Source organism: Rattus rattus, chromosome 2 (assembly GCF_011064425.1).
Source record: "Rattus rattus isolate New Zealand chromosome 2, Rrattus_CSIRO_v1, whole genome shotgun sequence".
Classification (NCBI taxonomy): Eukaryota; Metazoa; Chordata; class Mammalia; order Rodentia; family Muridae; genus Rattus; species Rattus rattus.
In genome coordinates this window covers 210079133-210101315 of record NC_046155.1, presented here as the reverse complement: position 1 = coordinate 210101315, position 22183 = coordinate 210079133, and the positions used below count along the sequence as shown (strand labels likewise).

The 22183-nt window shown below is 40.7% G+C and overlaps 3 protein-coding genes across 3 annotated transcripts; all 3 read right to left on the bottom strand.

The window, feature by feature from the left end:
* Positions 1–4294: 4294 nt before the first annotated feature.
* On the bottom strand, positions 4295–5371 carry LOC116894674 (trace amine-associated receptor 7g). The gene has a single exon (XM_032896376.1). The coding sequence runs from the start codon at positions 5369–5371 to the stop codon at positions 4295–4297; it is 1077 nt and encodes a 358-aa protein (XP_032752267.1).
* Positions 5372–11929: 6558 nt separating this feature from the next.
* On the bottom strand, positions 11930–13006 carry LOC116894673 (trace amine-associated receptor 7c-like). The gene has a single exon (XM_032896375.1). The coding sequence runs from the start codon at positions 13004–13006 to the stop codon at positions 11930–11932; it is 1077 nt and encodes a 358-aa protein (XP_032752266.1).
* A 6688-nt stretch (positions 13007–19694) lies between these two features.
* LOC116894671 (trace amine-associated receptor 7c) lies at positions 19695–20771 on the bottom strand. Its single transcript, XM_032896374.1, has one exon. It carries the CDS (start codon positions 20769–20771, stop codon positions 19695–19697), a length of 1077 nt encoding a protein of 358 aa, XP_032752265.1.
* Positions 20772–22183: the final 1412 nt, after the last annotated feature.

Sequence of the window (22183 nt, the reverse complement as noted above, 5' to 3'; positions counted from 1 at the left end):
TTGGCACTTTTTCAGACTTTCTGGTTGCAACTGCTTTAATAGGAGAAGCAACTAAAAATGTAATTAATCATTATGTACTTTAAAAGGAGTGGGAACAGCTACAGCTCCTCAGAAAAGTAGTAAAATAATACTTAAATGGAAAGATGAGGAAGGACATATGGGATATTTTCAACCCTTTATCATTGATAATATTCCTGTTAATCTATGGGAAAGGGATGTTCTTCATGATATGGGAGCTGTCTTGACTATGCAACTTGCTCAAAGAATGATTATTTTACCTTATGATCAAGAACAGGTAAGTAATTTGATTAGAACTTTTGATGATTGGTCCATTTTTTTCATGTTCCACTACTAGTCAATTTGATAACCATTATCCTGAAAATAAAATTTGTCAGTTTTTTAAGTTACATCCTATGACCTTTCCCTCTATAGTAAAAAAAAATCAGCCTTTAAGTAAGGCTAGATTAGTTTTCATTGATGTTTCTTCTAAGGGATACACTGTGGTCCTTTCAGAGGGCAAGGTGGAGAAAATGATGCTTGATTGCACCTCGGCAAAGTTGGGTTAATTAAAGGCCCTTCTTTTGGTGCTATCTTTGTTTCCCAAAGAGCCCTGCAATATTTATACAGATACTGTTTATGTATCTAATATTATTGTACCTTTGGAAACTGCTGTATATGTTGCTCCTGTATTCTCCATTTGCTCTTGTCTTTTGCAAGTAAGCTATTGTGGTAATGCAGAGAGCCTATTCATGTAGAGCATATCAGAGGTCATTGCCTGGCCCCCTTGGCAGAAGGCAATGCTGCTGCTGATTTTTATGCTAGGCCACAATTTGTAGCTATAGTTCTTGATTCTTATAATTTGGCCCTTCAATTACATAGAAATTTTCATAGTAACTCACAATCCTTAAGACATCGTACAGGATGCACCAAGGAGCAAGCTGTTCAGATAGTTACTCAATGTCCCTCGTGTGCTCTGTAAATTCCCTCACCCAGTTTGGGCATTAATCCTAGAGGATTGATGCCAAATGATATTTGGCAGATGAATGATACACATGTACCTTCTTTTGGGAAATTGAAATATGTTCATGTGTCCATAGATACCTACTCATGATTGATCTTTGCTTCTGCTCATAGTGGAGAAAAGATCGAAGATGTGAAAAGCCATTGTTTACAAGCCTTTGCCTTTATGAATGTGCCTAGGCAAATAAAAACTGATAATGGACCATCATATACCAGCAAAACATTTCAACTATTTTGTGCTTATTTTGATATTCTTCATAAAACAGGTATCCCTTACAATTCTCAAGTTTGAGCAATCATAGAGCGAACCCATTTGTCCATAAAAACCAACTTGAAAGAATGAAAGAGGGAGAGTATACAGCCCCTCCTACTAAATTATCAACTATTCTTTACATCTTAAATTTTTTTAATTGTGGATAAGGCTGGTCTCTCAGTAGCCAACAGGCACTGGAGGAAGGACAGAGCACATAATGGTTTGGTTAAATGGAAAGATCTGGCCTCAGGAGCCTGGAGGAACCTGACCCCATCTTAGTCAGGGTGAGAGGATCAGCTTGCATCTTTCCCAAGGATGCTAAGGTGCCCCTGTTTGGGTTCCTGAGTGTTGTGTGCGTCCTGTGGATAACAGTCCACCTGGAGATACACTGAAGCTTCATGAAGAATCCAGCAATCCTGATGCCAGTGGGAATACATAACAAGGCACAGCCTGCCGTTATTACAACAAACCTCACAACAGGTAAAGCAGCAGCTTGCATAAAGCTAAAATGAATAATTCTTAACCTTCCTTTTCATCTTAAAGGATAGTCTATGTCTTGTTAAGATTTCTATAAAACCTCGTTAAATGGCTCCTCCTTTTTTAATTCAGGTTTACTTTTTTCCTTTTTGGTTTGGAATGGGACTTGAGGCAGTGTCAAGGGAGGAGATGCTCAGTTGTTCTTCCAGGTCCTGTCTACTGATCAGTTGTGGGGAACAGGAAGATTTTGCATTGACCGAGTTACTGGTGTGATCTCCATGCCTTTGGATGAAGGCTGATTCCCAGTGGTACTCTAGAGGCATAAAAGAGACTTTGGCATTGTTGCGACAGTCATTGCTGCCATCGCCATTTCAGCCACTGCTGTTGCAGTGGCTGGTGTAGCCATATCTCAATCAGCAGCTGTCACTGGGACTGTGGATACGTTGTCTGGAGAAGTTGCCATGGCATTGACCGTGCATAATAGCTTTAATATTCAGATTCAGTTGGTCATTCTTAATCTCAACCAATAAACAGCTCTCCTGCAGGAACAATTGGACTTTCTCTGCCAAACCCATGTTATATATTGTTCTGCCTTTTATCATTCTGAGTGTGTAACCCCTGTTAGTGTCCTTAATAGCAGCAAGGCTGTAGGGGATTTAAATGCTTATCTTGATTGCTCGCTCTTAGCAGCTGCACTTGGGCTGTTTTGCTGTGCTGTTTTAAGTACCAACAGACACAATCTCAGGCTGATACCAAACAGGTTTGCTTTTCATTGGCCAGGAATAATTCATCGGCCCGAATTAGGCTCAGTTTGTATGACAAGTAGTTAGCCAAAGATGGGCAACCTTCTGGGACCATACTCGCCTAAGACAGAAACCCTGAGGACTGGCAGTGTTTTCAGAGATGGGAAAGAGTTTTGGAGCCCCAAATTAATCCTAAAACAGGCGCTACTTAAAAAAAATAAATAAATAAAAGAGAGGGAATTTTTGGGCCCTACCTTGGTGTTTCCCTTACCCCTCGCTGAGCCTGCTATAGCAAGAAGTTGTTTACACCCTTGGCAGCTGCTCTTGGCCCTGATTTGGGACCGGGACTTTCCACAACACTGATTTTTCCTGTTCTCCTGTTTCCTTGGTTGGGGATTTTCACTTCCTTTGTTGTTTGTCCATGGCTTTTGCCTCTGGTATATAAGGAGATCTCAGTAAAGCCTGGATGGCATTCTTTTAACATCAATGACCCGAGAGTGTGTTTCTTGAATCTCACAGGCCTATGCCCAGTTCTCAGTGTCATGACAATGCACAATTTTTGAATAGAATATGATTTTTATTTCTATTCATCGACTGTATACTACAGTCACATTTACTATTAAGCAAGAAATCTCAAAAACCTCCTGCTGGCTTTAAATTGTACAAGGAATTCAGACATTTAGGGGGTGAGGATGAAAGACATCTATGGATCCTAATGAAATTAACTTTTCAGATTTTCAAATTAACCTATTCCAGCCTTTATCATTACATTTTCTTCTGAACACCTTATTAACTTTGCCTTTGTGCATACCTTTGAAAGCTTCTATACTCCTCTAAGAGCATAAAAAATATCTGAGGGATCAGCAAATTTATAAATCATAGTGAATAAAAACGATCATCATTAAATCCCTGATTTAAACATACTACAACAACTTGTAAAGCTTTAGGACTGTGAGCCCTCCTTTGTGTGTTTGCTCTTTAGACAGCAGGTCACTGAATACGTGTTAGTAGATGTGACACTGTTTTATTTTCCTCTGTAAACATCTGAGTGCATGTTAATTAATACACTTTAAATGAATAAAGCTGGCCTCAGTTACTGAACCTACATATCCACCCCCCTTCACTGAGCAAGAGAAAATTTCTAAGCATCGAACCCTTCTGCAACACATTCCCCCCAACCAAACACACACACAAACACTCACACAAACATACACACACACACACAGAAAGAAACAGTACATGCAGGAAGACAGTGAAGAGTCCTTAAGAATAGGGATAAAGTAGCAGATCTGCAGCTCCTCACAGTTTATAGCATCTGGTGAGAGGATAGGAAAGGACTCAGTTACACTTAAGGTGCTGGCAAATGGAAGTCTGGCCATGCACCAAAGAGTATATTGCCAACACAAATTTTATTGTGTTTTTCTTTGATATTCATTTACTTATTACAAAAATATTACTAGGAGCTTTAAACATCATATATTAAAATGTGAGGAGAAAAGTTTAACAAAGCCAACAATTAGGATCTGAGAAGGGCAAAAAGGGACTAGTAACCAGGGACATATAGAAGCTATGTGACACTAACCAGCACAAACATCAGAAGGAAAGAATTAGATCTGGTTCCACTTATTCCATCACAAATAAAAATTAATTACACGTTTTTAAAAGAAGAGAAAAGCTGGAGTTATATGTTTGGGCCTGTGCGGAATCATAATTCATCACATTATAAGATCAGATATGGACGCAAAATCTCTCCAACAATGTTCTGCTGTGAAACTTTCCAATCCCTAACTAAACCAAGAAACTACTCAGGGAACAAATTGATGTTTGAGGAATTCTCTTTCAAGATTTTGCCAGTGACAATGAGTTTGATGGTTTTTCGAAACCAAGGATAGAAGAAAGCATAAATCAAAGGGTTCATGGCCGAGTTATAGTAAGCTATCCAAACTAGGATTTCATACACATACGTGGGCGTGATGAACCCCAGGAAGGCGTCAATGATGGAGTCAATGAAGTATGGCAGCCATGAAAGGAGGAAGGCAGCCACTGCGATGCCCAGGGTTTTGGCTGCCTTCCTCTCCCTCTTGGTCACTCTGTCCTTGTAGCTGTCAGATGCCCTGGCAGTCGGCTTGCCCATCTTCTCGATGTTCTGAGCCTGCTGCTTTGCAATGAGGAAGATCTTAGAGTAGACAGTCATCATCACAAGGGCAGGGACAAGAAAAAATAGGAAATTGATGAAGACCCAGCTTTGATTCACTGCAACTTGACAGCCGCCCACACAAGTAAGGGCACTCACTAGATCCTCCAGCCCAGCTTCACTTGCTCCTGTGTAAATGAGGGAAAAGCCATAGATGATGGACAGGAGCCAGGAAAAGGTGATGCATTTGCCAGAAACAGATGCAGTGAACCTGGTGGGGTAAATCAGGGGGTCACTGACTGCAATGTATCTATCAACAGAGATGAAGCACAAGTGGAAGAGAGAAGAACTACAGAAAGAAATATCAAAACAACTGTGTAATTTACAGTAACTGTCCCCAAAGTACCAGCAGCCCTCCACAGACCTCATCATGCTGAAAGGCATCACAGTCAGACCCACCAAGAAGTCAGCACAGGCCAGGGAGGCCACCAGAAAGTTGGCAGGAGAGTGCAGCTGCCTGAAATGAAGAATTGATGTCATCACCAGGAGGTTTCCACACACAGCCAGCACAGCCCCAAAGCCAAAGACTGCATAGAGGATGAGGCGAGAGCCTGGGGAGTATGGGCTCCTGACACAGGATCTGTTCAAGTTCTCGTAGCACAGCTGGGGCGACAAGTCTGAGAGCAGATCTCTGCTCAGGATGCTGTCCTGATTCCAGGGAAAACTCTCATCATCTACAGTCATGTATGCTACTCCAAAATCCTCAGAAAAATTACTGGATGTAATTGTTAGTACCTATCGATTTCCTGAAAGAGTTCTTTCTTAATCCACAATACAGCTTCCTAATTATATGGAGGCTCTTTAAGTCTATTCTATTTTCTTCTCTGTTTCATCTATTTCCTCACATATCAAATTCAACAGTGTATTCTGAGATGCATACTTAAATCTGACCTGCTATTATCATTTTCAGCTTTATTTAACCAGTCTACATTTATATCGCAAGCACTCCTAACCGTCAGATTAATGATTCTAATGACCCAAATACAGTGGGTCCCTAGGAATGAATCCCCGTGGTATAAGGTGAGGCAAAATGCTTGTCAGTTATCATGTTGTTTGTGCCACAACCAATTTTTCCCCTGCCAATTTGCGAGGGACAGGGCCCTTGTGGTGTAATGTAATTAGATATGCTTCCTGCCCAAATAGAACTTTACCAAGAATTTAATGTTTGTTCATAGATTTGACCTTTACCCTTTGTTAGAAATGTTATCTATGACATTCCTATTCAAAGTGATCAAAATTCCTGCATAAAAGTTTTCTTTTCTCCAGCACTTATCTGTGTTAAAGAGACAAGGTCTTGAGTCATGAGAACACCTCCCTTTCTCCAGTTTCAGCTGTCATTTTTTTCGTTTGGAACATTGAGGATGTTGACAGCCAGAATTTACTCATGGAATGTAGCACAGGGGCTCTGCAAACAAGCAGGACTGTCTTCTGCTTGGGCTTTGTGTGGTTTCAGGGAATCCCAGGGTGAAGTGCAATTTCTATATGTCACCATTTCAAACATTTATTCAACTTCTTAGTCTCCATTTCTGTGACATTTATCCCCAAACCCACTTTTATAATTTATAACACTAATATTTTGTCCATGAAATAAAACCAATATTTTCTTCTAATATTTCATATGTAAAGGAGTTAATTATAATTTTATGAAGAGTATGGGTAAATAGTTTGTGGGTTTTCATCAGCCCTATCCTCAAAGGTCATTTCTTCAATAATTTCTTCTATTTCAGTGTCTTATTCTACATTGTAGATATTTTACTATCAATATTGTAGAAATATAGGTGTTTATAGGAAATAAAGTTTACATAGCTGTACATTGTGACATAGAACATATAAGAATTCAGATATAAGGGGATAAAGCCATTTTGTGTTTGCAATAGACCCAATGTAGACTAAAGTGACACGAGAGTCGCATTCCACTGTTCAGGATTCACTGTACAAATGGACAGTGAGCAGAAGAATTTGATGGTTAAAGTCCTTGTTCCTTTTATGAATAATTTAAATACTCCATAGCATATTATCACATAGATACTTGAGCTATCTCATTTGTTTGTTGAAAAGAAATGTTAACAGCTTTGATATTTTGAATACATGTAAAGTTTTATATTTTCACATGCATTAACAAAATTTGAAGACATTGTAGTAATAATGTTCAACAATATATCATAACTAAATTCTTGAGTTTATTTTAAGACTCCATGTTCTAAAACCAGAAGAGCAAGAAATGGGCAGCAACCCACCAGAATCTATGATATTTTGATGGTGGAGCCTGGACCAGAGAGCCCGTGAGCTCTGGACCATGCAGCAGCCTAAGAACTATGGAGAAAAGATCCAGTTCACTTAGGGAAAGAAGGCCTGGATATGCTCTAATAACTGATGGAGAAATTCTATAGTTTCAATCAGTGTCCACTACCTTATTTTACACTAAACTGACAGTATTTACTTGCATTAGTCCTAAATTCTTACTGAAATTCCCTAAAGCATACTCGATAGATAACTAATAGTAGTAATCAAATTCATAAAAAATACACAATAGCACATACACATATACTCACATGCCCATACACCCACACACACATATATATCCACACACACACATACATAGACATCTACATACACATATAAGAATAAATATATATACCGACATAAAGTCTACCAATATATATGTACATATTTATCTACACATACATATTCAAGAATATATACATACATTTCCTCACAGAAATACACACACATATACATATAAACATATATATCTACACACATACATATATATGTATAAGAACATATATATACATGTGCATGTACAAATATATACACACATATATATATACCTGCACACATATATGTATACAAGTATATATACATATGTGTACACATACAAAATATACATATACATACATTTTTATTTTATTAATAAAGATCATTTTCTTTACAATAATCTTGTGAAATGTATATACTCAAAAATTATGCCCAACAATTAGTCATTGATGACTGGGCCTTGCTCTCCTTTGTGATGGTAGGAATGTTTGAGAGCAGACTTCCTCCTGTAGTCTCTGAGACCAGGGTGGTGCAGGCTCACATCTGATTGTGATGACATTAGACCTGAGCTGTGACCTCTTCTCACCTAAGCACACAGACCAGAACAATCCTACATGATTTACCGGGGTAGGGGGAGAGTCAATGAACTTTTGTCATTAACTAATTCCACAACACAGAGTAAACACTCTACGGATGACATACAATCTTGTGAAGACTTAAGGTTCCCTCCTTCATGTGCTTACAATGCCTGAGTGTTGGGAGCGATGCCCTTGATGCCCTCCATTGTTGATGTTATTATTATGGTTAGAATTAAATATGACTGGGTTCATGGAAAATCCCCAGCCAGCTGCAGAAGATCAATACAAATCTGGTGGTCAAAATGAATAATAATATGATACGTCAAGATGCCCAATGTGATGACCTGTAACCTTTCTGAAAAACCAACATCCTGTTGACTAATAGATATGACAAACCTGTACCTTTCTGACATCCTGTCAACATCAGCTGATTCCCTGACCACATGAATACTGTGTCCTTGGCCTGTGCAAATGTTTCTTACTTCTCCCCTCCCTCTGTTACCCATGTTATGGTATAAATTCAGCCTTGGGAAAAAATAAAATTGTTGCCTTGATCAGACTCTTGTCTTGGCATCCTTCTTCGCGTCTCTTGTCCCCCATTCTCTTCCAGGTACCAAGACCCGTCCCTGACACTTGAGTCCCTGTGCTTGCTACTGCGTGGGTCCTATAACACACAGTGAAATAGGGCTCATATAAGACACCAGCACATGCAGTGGGATTATAAGAGAATAATGACCACTAATATATTCAGATTTATACTCAGTCTACAGTGTGTAGAAAGTATTCAGGAAAATCTATTGATCAAAGAAGAAACATGGAAAATTACTTGACAAACATGGTTCACAGGTGTCTTTGTCAGGATTGCTATTCTTGGCCAGGGACAGATGTCCTTGTATTCATAAGCAGTAGGAGAAACAGGAAGGTTGACCATTCAGGGGCACCTCCTCCAAGCAGGAGACAAAACAAAATACTGGATTCCACCCAGACAGCTGAGAGTGGACTTTGTTCATGACATGGTGACATTCTGCTATCAGTAGAGGCAGACCTCTCCTAAGTGTCCCAGAATGTTTATCATAGAGTCTTCCTCACTGCACTATTATCTGCAACTCCCAGGTAATAGAACCCACCCTTAGGGGAGATGTCACATGGACGTAATGCCATGTGGACCTCTGTGTGTCTCAATCAGAGACCACGCTAGATTCTAGATTCTGTGTAGTGAGAGAACACACCTTCACGGTCCGTGTACTTTGCAAAGGAGTTACTATGTAGTCCTACCTCAAGGTTTATTGTGCAACTAGAACGGGAATGATTGTTGCCTGGACACCTCTATCCACATTCTACTGTGTGTAAATGCACTGGCAGTGAACGCACTGGCATCTGACACCATGGTGCTCCAGGTTGACAAAGTAGTCAGAACCAAGTTGTCATTCTCAGCTCTGGCAGGATCTTTACCCTGCCTGCTGTGACACCTCTAGGGACCCCCTCAGCTGTGATGAAACACTAGGACCAAGGCAAACTTTTGGGGCAAAGAGTTTATTTCAGCAAACACGTCCAGGCAATAGTGCTTCACTGAGGGAGCTTAGGCAGGAACTCACACAGGGTAGGAACCTGGCGGAAGGAGCTAATACAGAAACCATGGAGGGTGCTAAGTACCGTCTGGCTCAGCATGGCTTGCTCATTCTGCCTCCTTATACAAGCCAGGACCCCAGCCCACGGGTGGAACCACCCACAATGGGCTGGGCCTTCCCCCATTAATTACTAATTAGTAAATTCCTTATATTCAAGTCCTGTGGAGGCATTTTTCTCAAATGAGATTTCCTCCTGACACATAACTCTCGCTTTGGTTGCATCGATATAAACCTAGACAGCACAAAAGGCTACTGAAGAAGGAATTTCTGCTTTGTTTGTATTGAACTATACAATAGTTTCTTTGAATACAGAAGATTACAGTGAGCACTAGCTCCTCTAAAGCTTTTGTATATCTACACTGTCGCTCAACTGAAGAAGGGTCACAGTTCTATATATGCAGGATAAGCCACTTGCATCGGAACAGCTGAGGCCAAAATAAACTGAGGACGTTTAAGGTCTGAGCTGAAGAGCCTTGAGCAGGACACAGTCAGGAATTTTAAGAGCCGTTAGTCCCCTGTTTGCCTCACAAGTACAGACCTCCTCAATTGTAGGAAATAGGAAATAACCCGTGTGTCGCAGTTCAAGCCTATAAGCACCATTCAGAAACCTGGGGCAGGGGAATTGCCTGCAGTTGGAACCCAATATAGGGGAATCGGAGCTGCAGAGAAAGACTCTGTCTCAAATGAGAATCAGAAATAGCATCACGACTAAGGGAAGAATTTGCCAGCTTAAAAACATCTGGGAAAAAAAAGATAGCATACATTAATAATAAACAATCTTAGTGCTTGTCCGCGTGAAATTATAAAATACTATCAAGAGTATTTCTTATGTATTGACAATTTGTCAATTATCCAAGGCTCAGAGTTTTTCTGGACTTTCCTCCTCTGTTCATTCACCAAGTGCTTGCAGGGTTTGTAGAGGCCAGAGTTTTGCCAGGATTAGAGTTATCTACAGTTGTGTGCAGCCATGGAAGGCTGGCATTGAATTCTGGACCCCAGGAAGAGCAGCCAGTGCTCTTAACTGCAGAGCTGTTTCTGCTGCCCCAAGGTTGGAATGTTAAAATGTTTTCTCTCAAACACACAATTTTTGAATAGAATATGATTTTTTTTCTATTTATTGACTGTAAACTATAGTCACGTTTACTATTAAGCTAGAAATCTCTAAAACATCCTGCTGGATTTAAATTATACAAGGAATTCAGACATTTAGGGGGCGAGGATGAAAGACATCTGTGGATCCTAACAAAGTTAACTTTCAGATTGGAGTGACAGCCTATTCTGTCCTTAATGATTAAGTTTCCTTCTGAACACCTTATTAACGTTGCTTTTGTAAATACCTTTGAAAGCTTCTATACTCCTCTAAGAGCATAAAAGAATAACTGAAGGATCAGGAAATTTATAAATCATAGTGAATAAAAAGGATCATCATTAAATCCTTGATTTAAACATACTACAACAACTTGTAAAGCTTTAGGACTGTGAGCCCTCCTCTGTGTGTTTGCTCTTTAGAAAGCAGGTCACTGAATACGTGTTACTAGATGTGACACTGTTTTTATTTTCCTCTGTAAACACCTGAGTATATGTTAATTAATACACTTTAAATGAGTAGAGCTGGCCTCAGTTACTGAACCTACATGTCCACCCCCCTTCCCTGAGCTAGAGAAAACTTCTAAGCATCGAACCCTTCTGCAACACATTCCCCCCAACCAAACACATACACACACACACACACACACACACACACACACACACACACACACACAAACACTCACTCACACACACACACACACACAAACACACACACACACACACACACACACACAGAAACAGTACAGACAGGAAGACAGTGAAGAGAGTCCTTAAGAATTGGGATAAACTAACAGATCTGCAGCTTCTCACAGTTTATGGCGTCTGTGCTGGACACTGAATGTTTGACCAGACACCAAAGAGTATACTGCCAACACAAATTTTACTTGGTTGTTGTATTTTTCTTGATATTTATTCATTCATTTATTTATTTTTGGCTTGGGAAAGACAAGAACAGGGGGGAGAACCTAGGAGCAATAGTAACCAAGGGTAATCACGGTACAGTGCATTGCATTATGTCCCAAAGAATCCATAAAAAATATTATGGTAGAATAAAAAGAAGAATATTATTAAGAGCTTTAAACATTACATATGAAAACATGAGAAAAATTCAACAAAGCCAACAAATAGGATCTAAGAAGGGCAGAAAGGGGATAGTGGCCAGGGACATAGAGAGGCTAAGTGACACCAACCAGCACAAACAACAGAAGGAAAGAATTAGATCTGGTTCCACTGAATCCATCACACTTTAAAATTAATTACACGTTTTATAAAAAGGAGAGAAGCTGGACTTATGTGTGTGGATCAGTGTTGAATCATAATTCATCATGCTACAGGATCAAATCTGGGTGCGCAATCTGCACGGTGATGTTCTGCTGTGAATCTCTCCAATCCGCAACTAAACTGAGAATCTACTCAGGAAACAGGTTGGTAGTTGAGGAATTCTCCCTCAAGATTTTGCCAGTGACAATGAGTTTGATGGCTTTTCGAAACCAAGGATAAAAGAAAGCATAAATCAAAGGGTTCATGGCCGAGTTATAGTAAGCTATCCAAACTAGGATTTCATACACATACGTGGGTGTGATGAACCCCAGGAAGGCATCAATGATGGAGTCAATGAAGTACGGCAGCCATGAGAGGAGGAAGGCAGCCACTGCGATGCCCAGGGTTTTGGCAGCTTTCCTCTCCCTCTTGGCCACCCTGTCCTTGTAGCTGTCAGATGCCCTGGCAGTCTGTTTGCTCATCTTCTCGATGTTCTGAGCCTGCTGCTTTGCAATGAGGAAGATCTTAGAGTAGACAGTCATCATCACAAGCGCGGGGACAAGAAATAATAGGAAATTGATGAAGACCCAGCTTTGATTCACTGCAAGTTGGCAGCCACCCACACAGGTGAGGGCACTCACTAGATCCTCCAGCCCAGCTTCATTGGCCCCTGTGTAAAGGAGGGAAAAGCTGTAGATGATGGGCAGGAGCCAGGAGAAGGTGATGCACTTGCCAGAAACAGATGCAGTGAACCTGGTGGGGTAGATCAGTGGGTCACTGACTGCAATGTATCTATCAACAGAGATGAAGCACAAGTGGAAGAGAGAAGAACTACAGAAAGAGACATCAAAACAAGTGTGTAGTTTACAGTAAGTGTCCCCAAAGTACCAGCAGCCCTCCACAGACCTCACAGTACTGAAGGGCATCACAGTCATACCCACCAAGAAGTCAGCACAGGCCAGGGAGGCCACCAGAAAGTTGGCAGGAGAGTGCAGCTGCCTGAAGTGAAGAATTGATGTCATCACCAGGAGGTTTCCACACACAGCCAGCACAGCCCCAAAGCCAAAGACTGCATAGAGGATGAGGCGAGGGCCTGGGGAGTATGGGCTCCTGACACAGGATCTGTTCAGGTTCTCATAGCACAGCTGGGGAGATGAGGCTGAGAGCAGATCTCTGCTCAGGATGCTGTCCTGATCCCAGGGAAAACTGTCATCATCTGTAGCCATGTATGCCACTCCAAAATCCTCAGAAAAAATTACAGGGTGTAATTGCTAGTGCCTGTCGTTTTCCTAAAAGAGTTCCTCCTTAATCCACAGTAAACCTTCCTAATTACATGAAGTCTCTTTAAATCTATTCTATTTTTTCTCTGCTTCATCTATTTCCTCTCATATCAAACACAACAGTGTTTTCTGTGATGCACATTTAAATGTCACCTTTTAATAACATACTCACTCTTATCTAACTAATTTACATCAATACCCCAAGCACCCTTAACACTGAGGAAAGCACCCTAATGAAGCCAGACATAGTGTGTCCCTAGGACTCACTCCCCATGGTGTAGGATTAGGTGAGAGCTTGTCAGTTAGCATGTTGTTTGCACCACAGTGAAAATGTCCCCTGCCAATTTGCTAGTGACAGTGACCTTGTGGTGTAATGTAATTAGATGTGCTTCCTGCCCCAATAGAACTTTACCAAGAATTTAGTATTTGTTCATAGAGTTTGACCTTTACCCTTTGTGAGAAATGTTATCTATGACATTCCTATTCAAAGTGATCAAGATTCCTGCATAAAAGTTTTCTTTTCTCAAGCACTGGTCTGTGTTAAAGAGACAAGGTCTTGAGTCATGAGCCAGTGTCAGCTGTGATGTTTTTGGTTTGGACACTGAGGGCGTTGACAGCCAGAACGCATTCATAGAATGCAGCACAGGGGCTCTGCAAACAAGCAGGGCTGTCTTCTCTTTGGGCTTTGTGTGGTTTCAGGGAATCCCAGGGTGATGTGCAATTTGTATTACCACTCAAGATGTATTTATTTATCTTCTTAGTCTCCAGTTCTGTGACAATTATCCTCAAACCTAAGTTTATAATTCATAGTACTAATATTTTGTCTAAGAAATAAGTGTTTTCTTCTAATATTTCTTTTTTAAATTTTTTCCTTTTCTCCATCTTTATTAAATTGGTTATTTCTTATTTACATTTCAATTGTTATTACCTTTCCCGATTTCCAAGCAAATATCCCCCTAACCCCTCCAACTTCCCCTTCTATACGGGTGTTCCCCTCCCCAGCCTCTCCTCATTACCGCCCACAGCCCAACAATCCTGTTCACTGGGAGTCCAGCCTTGGCAGGACCTATAGTCTTTGGGTAGTGGCTTAGTCCCTGGATGCTCTGGTTGGTTGGCATTGTTGTTCATATGGGGTCTCAAGCCCCTTCAAGTTGTTTCAGTCCTTCCTCTAATTCCTTCAATGGGTGTCCCATTATCAGTTCAGTGGTTTGCTGCTGGCATTAGCCTATGTATGTGTCGTATTCTGGCTGTGTCTCACAGGAGAGATCTACATCCGGTTCCTGTCAGCCTGCACTTCTTTGCTTCATCCATCTTATCTAGTTTGGTGGCTGTATATGTATGGGCCACATGTGGGGCAGACTCTGAATGGGCGTTCCTTCAGCCTCTGTTCTAAATTTTGCCTCCCTATTCCCTGCCAAGGGTATTCTTGTTCCCCTTTTAAAGGAGTGAAGCACTTGCCTTTTGATCATCCGTCTTGAGTTTCATGTGTTCTATGCATCTAGGGTAATTCGAACATTTGGGCTAATAGCCACTTATCAATGAGTGCATACCATGTGTGTTTTTCTGTGATTGGGTTACCTCACTCGGGATGATATTTTCGAGTTCCATCCATTTGCCTATGAAATTCATAAAGTAATTGTTTTTGATAGCGGAGTAATATTCCATTGTGTAGATGTACCACATTTTCTGTATCCATTACCCTGTTGAAGGGCATCTGGGTTCTTTCCAGCTTCTGGCTATTATAAATAAGGCTGCTATGAACATAGTGGAGCATGTGTCTTTGCTATCTGTTGGAACATCTTTTGGGTATATGCTCAAGAGAGGTATAGCTGGGTCCTCAGGTACTGCAATGTCCAAATTTCTGAGGAACCTCCAGACTGATTTCCAGTGTGGTTGTACCAGTCTGCAATCCCACCAACAGTGGAGGAGTGTTCATCTTTCTCCACATCCTCACCAGCATCTGCTGTCACCTGAGTTTTTGATTTCAGCCATTCTGACTGGCGTGAGGTGGAATCTCAGGGTTGTTTTTATTTGCATTTTCCTTATGACTAACCTTTTTTTTTTACTGCATTTGTGTTTCTGCATGGTGTGTGATGTGTGTGTGTGTGTGTGTGTGTGTGTGTGTGTGTGTGTGTGTGTGTGTGTGATCCCCTGAACAGGTATCCCAGCCAGTTGTGAGCTGTCATCTGGGTGCTGGGAATTGAATCTTCTAATATTACACATCCACAGGAATTATTTATAATTTTGTGAAGGATATGACTAACACATTTAGTAATTTTTAACCAACCTATACTCCAACATTATTTCTTAAATAATCTTTTTCATGTCTTTTTCTACATCGTGATTTTTTATTAACAACGTTGTTGAGATACTGGTGTTTGTAGAACATGAAGACAGCAGTGCTGTGTGCTATTACACAGAATACACACAATTTCAGAGATAAAGTGAAATAGACACAAAGTAGTTTAAAATGAAACTGGACACGCATTCCACTGCTCAGTGTTCAGTGCAGAATTAGACTCTACAAGTGGGGACACTCTCTTTCCTGCTCCTCTTCTGAACAATTTAAATACTGCACTGCATGCTCTCACAAGTTGGAGGTATCTCATCTGTTTGCTAAACATCCATAGTAATCGATGCTTTGATAGGTTAGGCTACATCTTAAGATTTTATATTTTGGTATGCATGATCAAAATTTGTATTCAGTGTACTGAGAATGTTCAACAAGGTGTCATAACTAGATCTGTGAGTTCATAATAACATCATATTCTAAAACAAGAAGACTAGCCCACCACATATGGTGACATATAGAATTTCTATATGCTGCCATGCAAAAACTACACATAGCCCCAGAGATAAGGGCAGCAACCGACCAGAATCTATGATATTCTGGTGGTGAAGCCTGGTCGTGGGCTCATCACAGAAGCGCTGGACCATGTGGCCGCCTGTCGAGTATAAAGGACAGAGTCAGATCACAGGGTACAAGGCCTGGGTATTTTGTAACAACTGGTGGAGCAACTCCATATTTTAATAATCAAATTGTTGAATCGTTGTCTTCTACCTAACATCATACTCAATGAATATGACATTTTGCTTGTATTACTCCTAAATTCTTGACCTGTCCAGCAGGTCCAGTTATTCAGGGTCCCGAAGAGGCTTTCTACCTGTAGGCCAAATGGGGGTGAAGAGAAGAAGGAGACCAAGCAAAAGTTCTGTTGTCAAGGTCTCGTGTATTGGGGTGAACGTTACAGCTTTTAAGGCTTTCAGGTAGGGGGAGCGTCCTTTGTGAAACACAGAGGATGGAGGGAGGAGGGCATTCCAGCAGCGAGAGCAGAAGGTGAAGAGGTCATGCGATGGAGACGCCGGAGACGTCTGGTGTTTGCTCAGACTGAAACATCCTGTGAAAGTTATCTTTCTGTGCCGTAAATTCATGGGAGAGGCTTTTGTCCAACACTCTCAAGACTTATGGCAGTCATTTCAAGGTTGAACATCTGTGGCCACGCAGTCAAGAGTCACGCAGCCACTTTGAGCCATAGTCACAAAGCGGCCAGGCCCAAATCCAATACGGCTCCCTACGAATTCTCACAGAAATTCCTTAAGGCATAACTGAAAGAAAACTAAAGGAATCATATTGATAAAAAACAAAAACAAAAAAGAACAGAAAAGCCCATAAACATATACTCATTAAATATACACATCTATAATTACTCATACATATATCTACACATATACATACATATATATACCTACAAAGATATATACATATATGTGCACTTACAAATGCACAATTGTATATAAATACACATATATATTTATTTACACATGTAAATACATCTAAAACAATATATACATTTATGTTCACATACAAATACGTACACACATATTTATCCATATAAAATATATATGTGTGTATATGCAAATATTCACATACCCACACATATACATGCATACATAATACCTACACACAGACATCTATATAACATAAAGAATATATATACCTACGTATGCACATAGTCCTATATATATATATATATATATACAGATATAGATATATTTTAATTCTAATTATATTACTGAAAATCATTTTCCCTTACCATAATCTTGTGATATGTATGTGCTCCAAAATTACACTAAACAACTTGTCATCAGTGACTGGGCCTCATTTTCCTTTGTGATGGTAGGAATACTTGGGAGCAGTCCTTCTCCCATTGTCTCTGAGATCAGTGTGATGCAGGCTCATGTCTGACTATGACAATATTAGGCGAGAGCCTTGGCCTCCTCAGATCTAGAACGCTCAAAAATAGAGGAACAATCCTATCTGATTTACTTGGTTGTGGTGAAGATTTAATGAGCTCTTGCAACTAAATCAGCCCTCAGCACAGGGTAAACACTCTACAGGATGACATGTGATCTTCTGAAGGCTTAAAGTTCCCTCCTTCATTTGCTTTCCCTGCCTGAGTGCCTGTGTTTTCTACAGGGTGGGTCCATTAACAGACACTGAAATAGGGCTCGTGGAAGAAATCATCATAAGCAGGGGGATTATTAGAGAATAATGATCACTAACATGTTCAGATTTATACTCAGTCTACAGTGCATAGAAAGTATTCAGGAAAGTCTATTCATCAAGGAAGGAACGTGAAAAATCACTTGACAAATGTGGTTCAAAGGTGTCAAAATCCTATTGGTCAGGATTGCTATTGGTATGGGTTGGGGACACAGATGTCCTTGTATTCACAGATAAGCGCTAGGAGAAACAGGAAGGTTGAACATTCGGGAGGACCTCCACTGTACAGGAGAAGAAACAAACAATCTGCATTGTATCTTCCCAGAGAGCTGAAAGTGGGTGTTGTTAATGACGTGGTGGCATTTTGCTCTCAGTAGAGGCAGAACACTTCGAAACTCCCTCATGATATTTATCCTTGGCTCTTCCCTCCAGTTAATAGAACCCACCCTTAGGGGAGACATCACTTGTCCCTAATGCCCTGCAGACCTCTATGGTGTCTGAGACAACACTAGAGTCCAGACCTTCATGGTCACCTGCACTTTGCACAGGAGTTTCTGTGTAGTCCATCTTAAGCTTTATTGTGCACCTGATACTGGAATTGGGTGTCTCTCATCACACAAAGACAGACTTCCTGAATCATACTGCCTTAGAAACAGGCCAAGTGTGGTAGCTTAAGCCTCTAATAAAGAACTTCAGGAAGTCGAGGCAGGGGGATTGCCTCAGTTACAACCCAGTACAGGTTAGTCTGAGTGACAGAGACAGAGTGTGTCTCCTAGCAAAATCAAAAGAGGATTGCACCTTAGGGAAAAATTCACCAGCTTCAAAAGCATGACAATAAAAAAGTATACATTTATAGTAGTCTTGGTGTTTATTGACACAGAAAGAAGAAAATACTAGCGAACAAGAACATTTCAATATGCATTGAAGAACTCGCCAAATATATGGGGCTCAGAATTTTTTGTATATTTTCCCATTATAGGTAGGAATGCTTTGCTTGCAAGTCTGTGCGTTGTGTTTGTAGAGTCCGAGGAAGCCAGAGTTGCAGTCAGGTCAATTGTTATCTCTGGTGGCCTTGGCATGTTGGTAACTGAATCCTGGTCCTGAGGGAAAGCACTCGATGCCCTAAACTGCTAAGCCAGGCCCTAAGTCTTGGAGTTTTGTCATTTCTTCTATGAAACTAAATAACCCTGAGGTGATTATGGGTTTGATTATTTCTCTGCTGTTTGCATTACTGCAGGTTAGTGTCAGCTGAGTCATGTCTAAAATGTCCACTTGATCTTACCTAAGACAAATTATACAAGGAATTCAGATCTTAATGGGGAGGGGACTTGAGATAGACATCCTGGATCCTAATAAAGTGAGTTTACAAGACTCAGGATTAACTTACTTTTTATTCTTTTGAACACAATATTAATTAGGCTTCTGTGTCTATCTTTCAAAGCTTCTATACATCCTTAGACACATTACAAAATAAGTGAGGGATCAGCTAATTTATAAATCACAGTGAAAATGAAGAACCAGCTTCAATTGCTTGATTTAAACATACACCAACTTGTAAAGCTTTAGGACTCTGGCCATTTCCCAGTGCGATGCCCTACAAACAGATCACTGAGATGTTAGTATTTGTGACACTGTTCTTCTCTTCTATATGCAACTGAGTAGATGTTAGTTAATATATCTTGGCTTATTTTACTGAACTTAAGCATCCCATTTTAGGTGCTCACATCTTGGCCTCAGTTAATAGAGTCCTGCATTGGATGCTACACTGAGCAAGAGATGGCCCCTGAGAGTCTCTGTGTCTTCTTTGCTACTACAAAGGGATTTGAAGACTATAGATTCAAGTTTGAGGCTTAAAAGGTCTAACAAAGGGCAACAAGGGCCATGGATTCAGGGAAAACCAACAATATTAGCCAGACAGAAACAATGGAAAGTGGTTAAATCCAGGCTTATTCAATTCCCTAATATCTAGAAATTAATTTTACGTTTACTGAGGAACACAGAACCTGGATATCTATGTGGGGCAATTATGGTGAAGCATAATTCATCACATTACAAGATCAGATCTGAGTGCTGAATTTCCCCACAGATGTTCTGCTGTGAATCTCTCCAATACTCAACGAAACCAAGAATCTACTCAGGGAACAAATTGATGGTTGAGGAATTCTCTCTCAAGATTTTGCCAGTGACAATGAGTTTGATAGCTTTTCGAAACCAAGGATAAAAGAAAGCATAAATTAAAGGGTTCATGGCTGAGTTATAGTAAACTATCCAAACTAGGATTTCATACACATATGTGGGTGTGATGAACCCCAGGAAGGCATCAATGATGGAGTCAATGAAGTACGGCAGCCATGAAAGGAGGAAGGCAGCCACTGCGATGCCCAGGGTTTTGGCTGCTTTCCTCTCCCTCTTGGCCACCCTGTCCTTGTAACTGTCAGATGCCCTGGCGGTCTGTTTGCTCATCTTCTCGATGTTCTGAGCCTGCTGCTTTGCAATGAGGAAGATCTTAGAGTAGACAGTCATCATCACAAGCGTGGGGACAAGAAATAATAGGAAATTGATGAAGACCCAGCTTTGATTCACTGCGATTTGACACCCACCCACACAGGTGAGGGCACTCACTAGATCCTCCAGCCCAGCTTCATTGGCCCCTGTGTAAAGGAGGGAAAAGCTATAGATGATGGACAGGAGCCAGGAGAAGGTGATACACTTGCCAGAAACAGATGCAGTGAACCTGGTGGGGTAGATCAGGGGGTCACTGACTGCAATGTATCTATCAACAGAGATGAAGCACAAGTGGAAGAGAGAGGAATAGCAGAACGACCCTTCGAAACAAGAATGGAATTTACAGTAACTGTCCCCAAAGTACCAGCAGCCCTCCACAGACCTCACCATGCTGAAAGGCATCACAGTCAGACCCACCAACAAGTCAGCACAGGCCAGGGAGGCCACCAGAAAGTTGGCAGGAGAGTGCAGCTGCCTGAAATGAAGAATTGATGTCATCACCAGGAGGTTTCCAGACACAGCCAGCACAGCCCCAAAGCCAAAGACTGCATAGAGGATGAGGCGAGGGCCTGGGGAGTATGGGCTCCTGACACAGGATCCATTCAGGTTCTCATAGCACAGCTGCGGAGATGAGGCTGAGAGCAGATCTCTGCTCAGGATGCTGTCCTGATCCGAGGGAAAACTCTCATCATCTGTAGCCATGTATGCCACTCCAAAATCCTCAGAAAAATTGCAGGATGTAATTGCTAGTTATTTTTATGTTTTGAAAGAGTTCCTTCCTGATCCACAGTAAACCTTCCTAATGACATGAACGCCCTGTATGTCTATTTCAGTTCTTCATGCTTCATCTCCTTCTTTACATCTCAAAGCACCAATGTTTTCTGTGATGCACATTAAAATCTGATCTGCTATTAACTTCCTCAGCTCTATTTAAATAACCTACCTTAATAACCCAAGGTAAGCGCCCTAATGAAGCCAAATGCAAGGTGTTCCTAGGACCGAATCCCCATGGTGCAAGGTGAGATAAATTGAGAGCTTTTCAGTAAGCATGATGTTTACACTAGAGCCAAAATTTTCTCTTGCTAATTGGTTTGTGACAACCGACATTTCTGTATAATTTTGGTGGATGTGACACCTAATCCTGTAGACCTTCATTCAGAATTGAACATTTTGTTCATTTCTTAGAGATGATGTTTACCATTGTGAGAAATATTATCTCTGACCCTCACATTGAAAGTGATCAAAATTCCTGCATAATGGTTTCTTTTTTTTCAAACATTGGTCTGTGTTATTGAAATTAGATCTAGAGTCATGTGAATACCTTCCTTTCTCCTTCGGCCTTGGAACATTGGGGACATAGACAGCCAGAATTTGCCTGGAGAATGTAGCACGGCAGCTATGAAAACACATTGGAATGACTTTTCCTTGGGCTTTCTTTGGTTTTAAAGGAATAAGTGGAAAGATACTATAAAAATCAAATGTGGAAGGAGTCTTCAGCGTGTGGGCACTCTCGTATGATTCCATTTTAATCAAGAAATATTCCCTTCCCCTCCCAAAATCCTGCTACAGGATTTCTATAAGTTCAAAAAACAGGTTTTCTTTGGAATGTTTTAGGAATTATTACTATTGTTTGGTTAGTTGGTTTTTTTCACGTGTAAATTGTACCTTAAATACTCCCCATTAAAATTTAAGACAATTTTTGCTTTCATCAGAACAAATGAACAATAAACTCTCCTTTTAGATCCATTGTAGTCATCATGACATTCTTATTTCTCATCATCATCAAATAATAGTAAAATAATAATAATAAAACAATAACAACATAAAAACGGTATTGTTCATATTGAAAGTCTGTACAACAAACGGATGATACATTTTGTACTACTCTCATGGCTCTATGCTACAGTAAGCCACACTTTGATGACTGGGAGCTGTCCAGTAAATAAGGTACTAGCAGTGCACATGTGGAGATGGGTGTGAGATGGGTGTGTGCACCCTCAGAGCCTTGTAAAGCCTGGGTTCACAGACGCCCACTTGCAATTCCAGTGCTGAGGCAGGAGAGAGTGGATTCCCACAACAAGCGAGCTAGCTACCATGGCAGTGTTAGCCAGCTG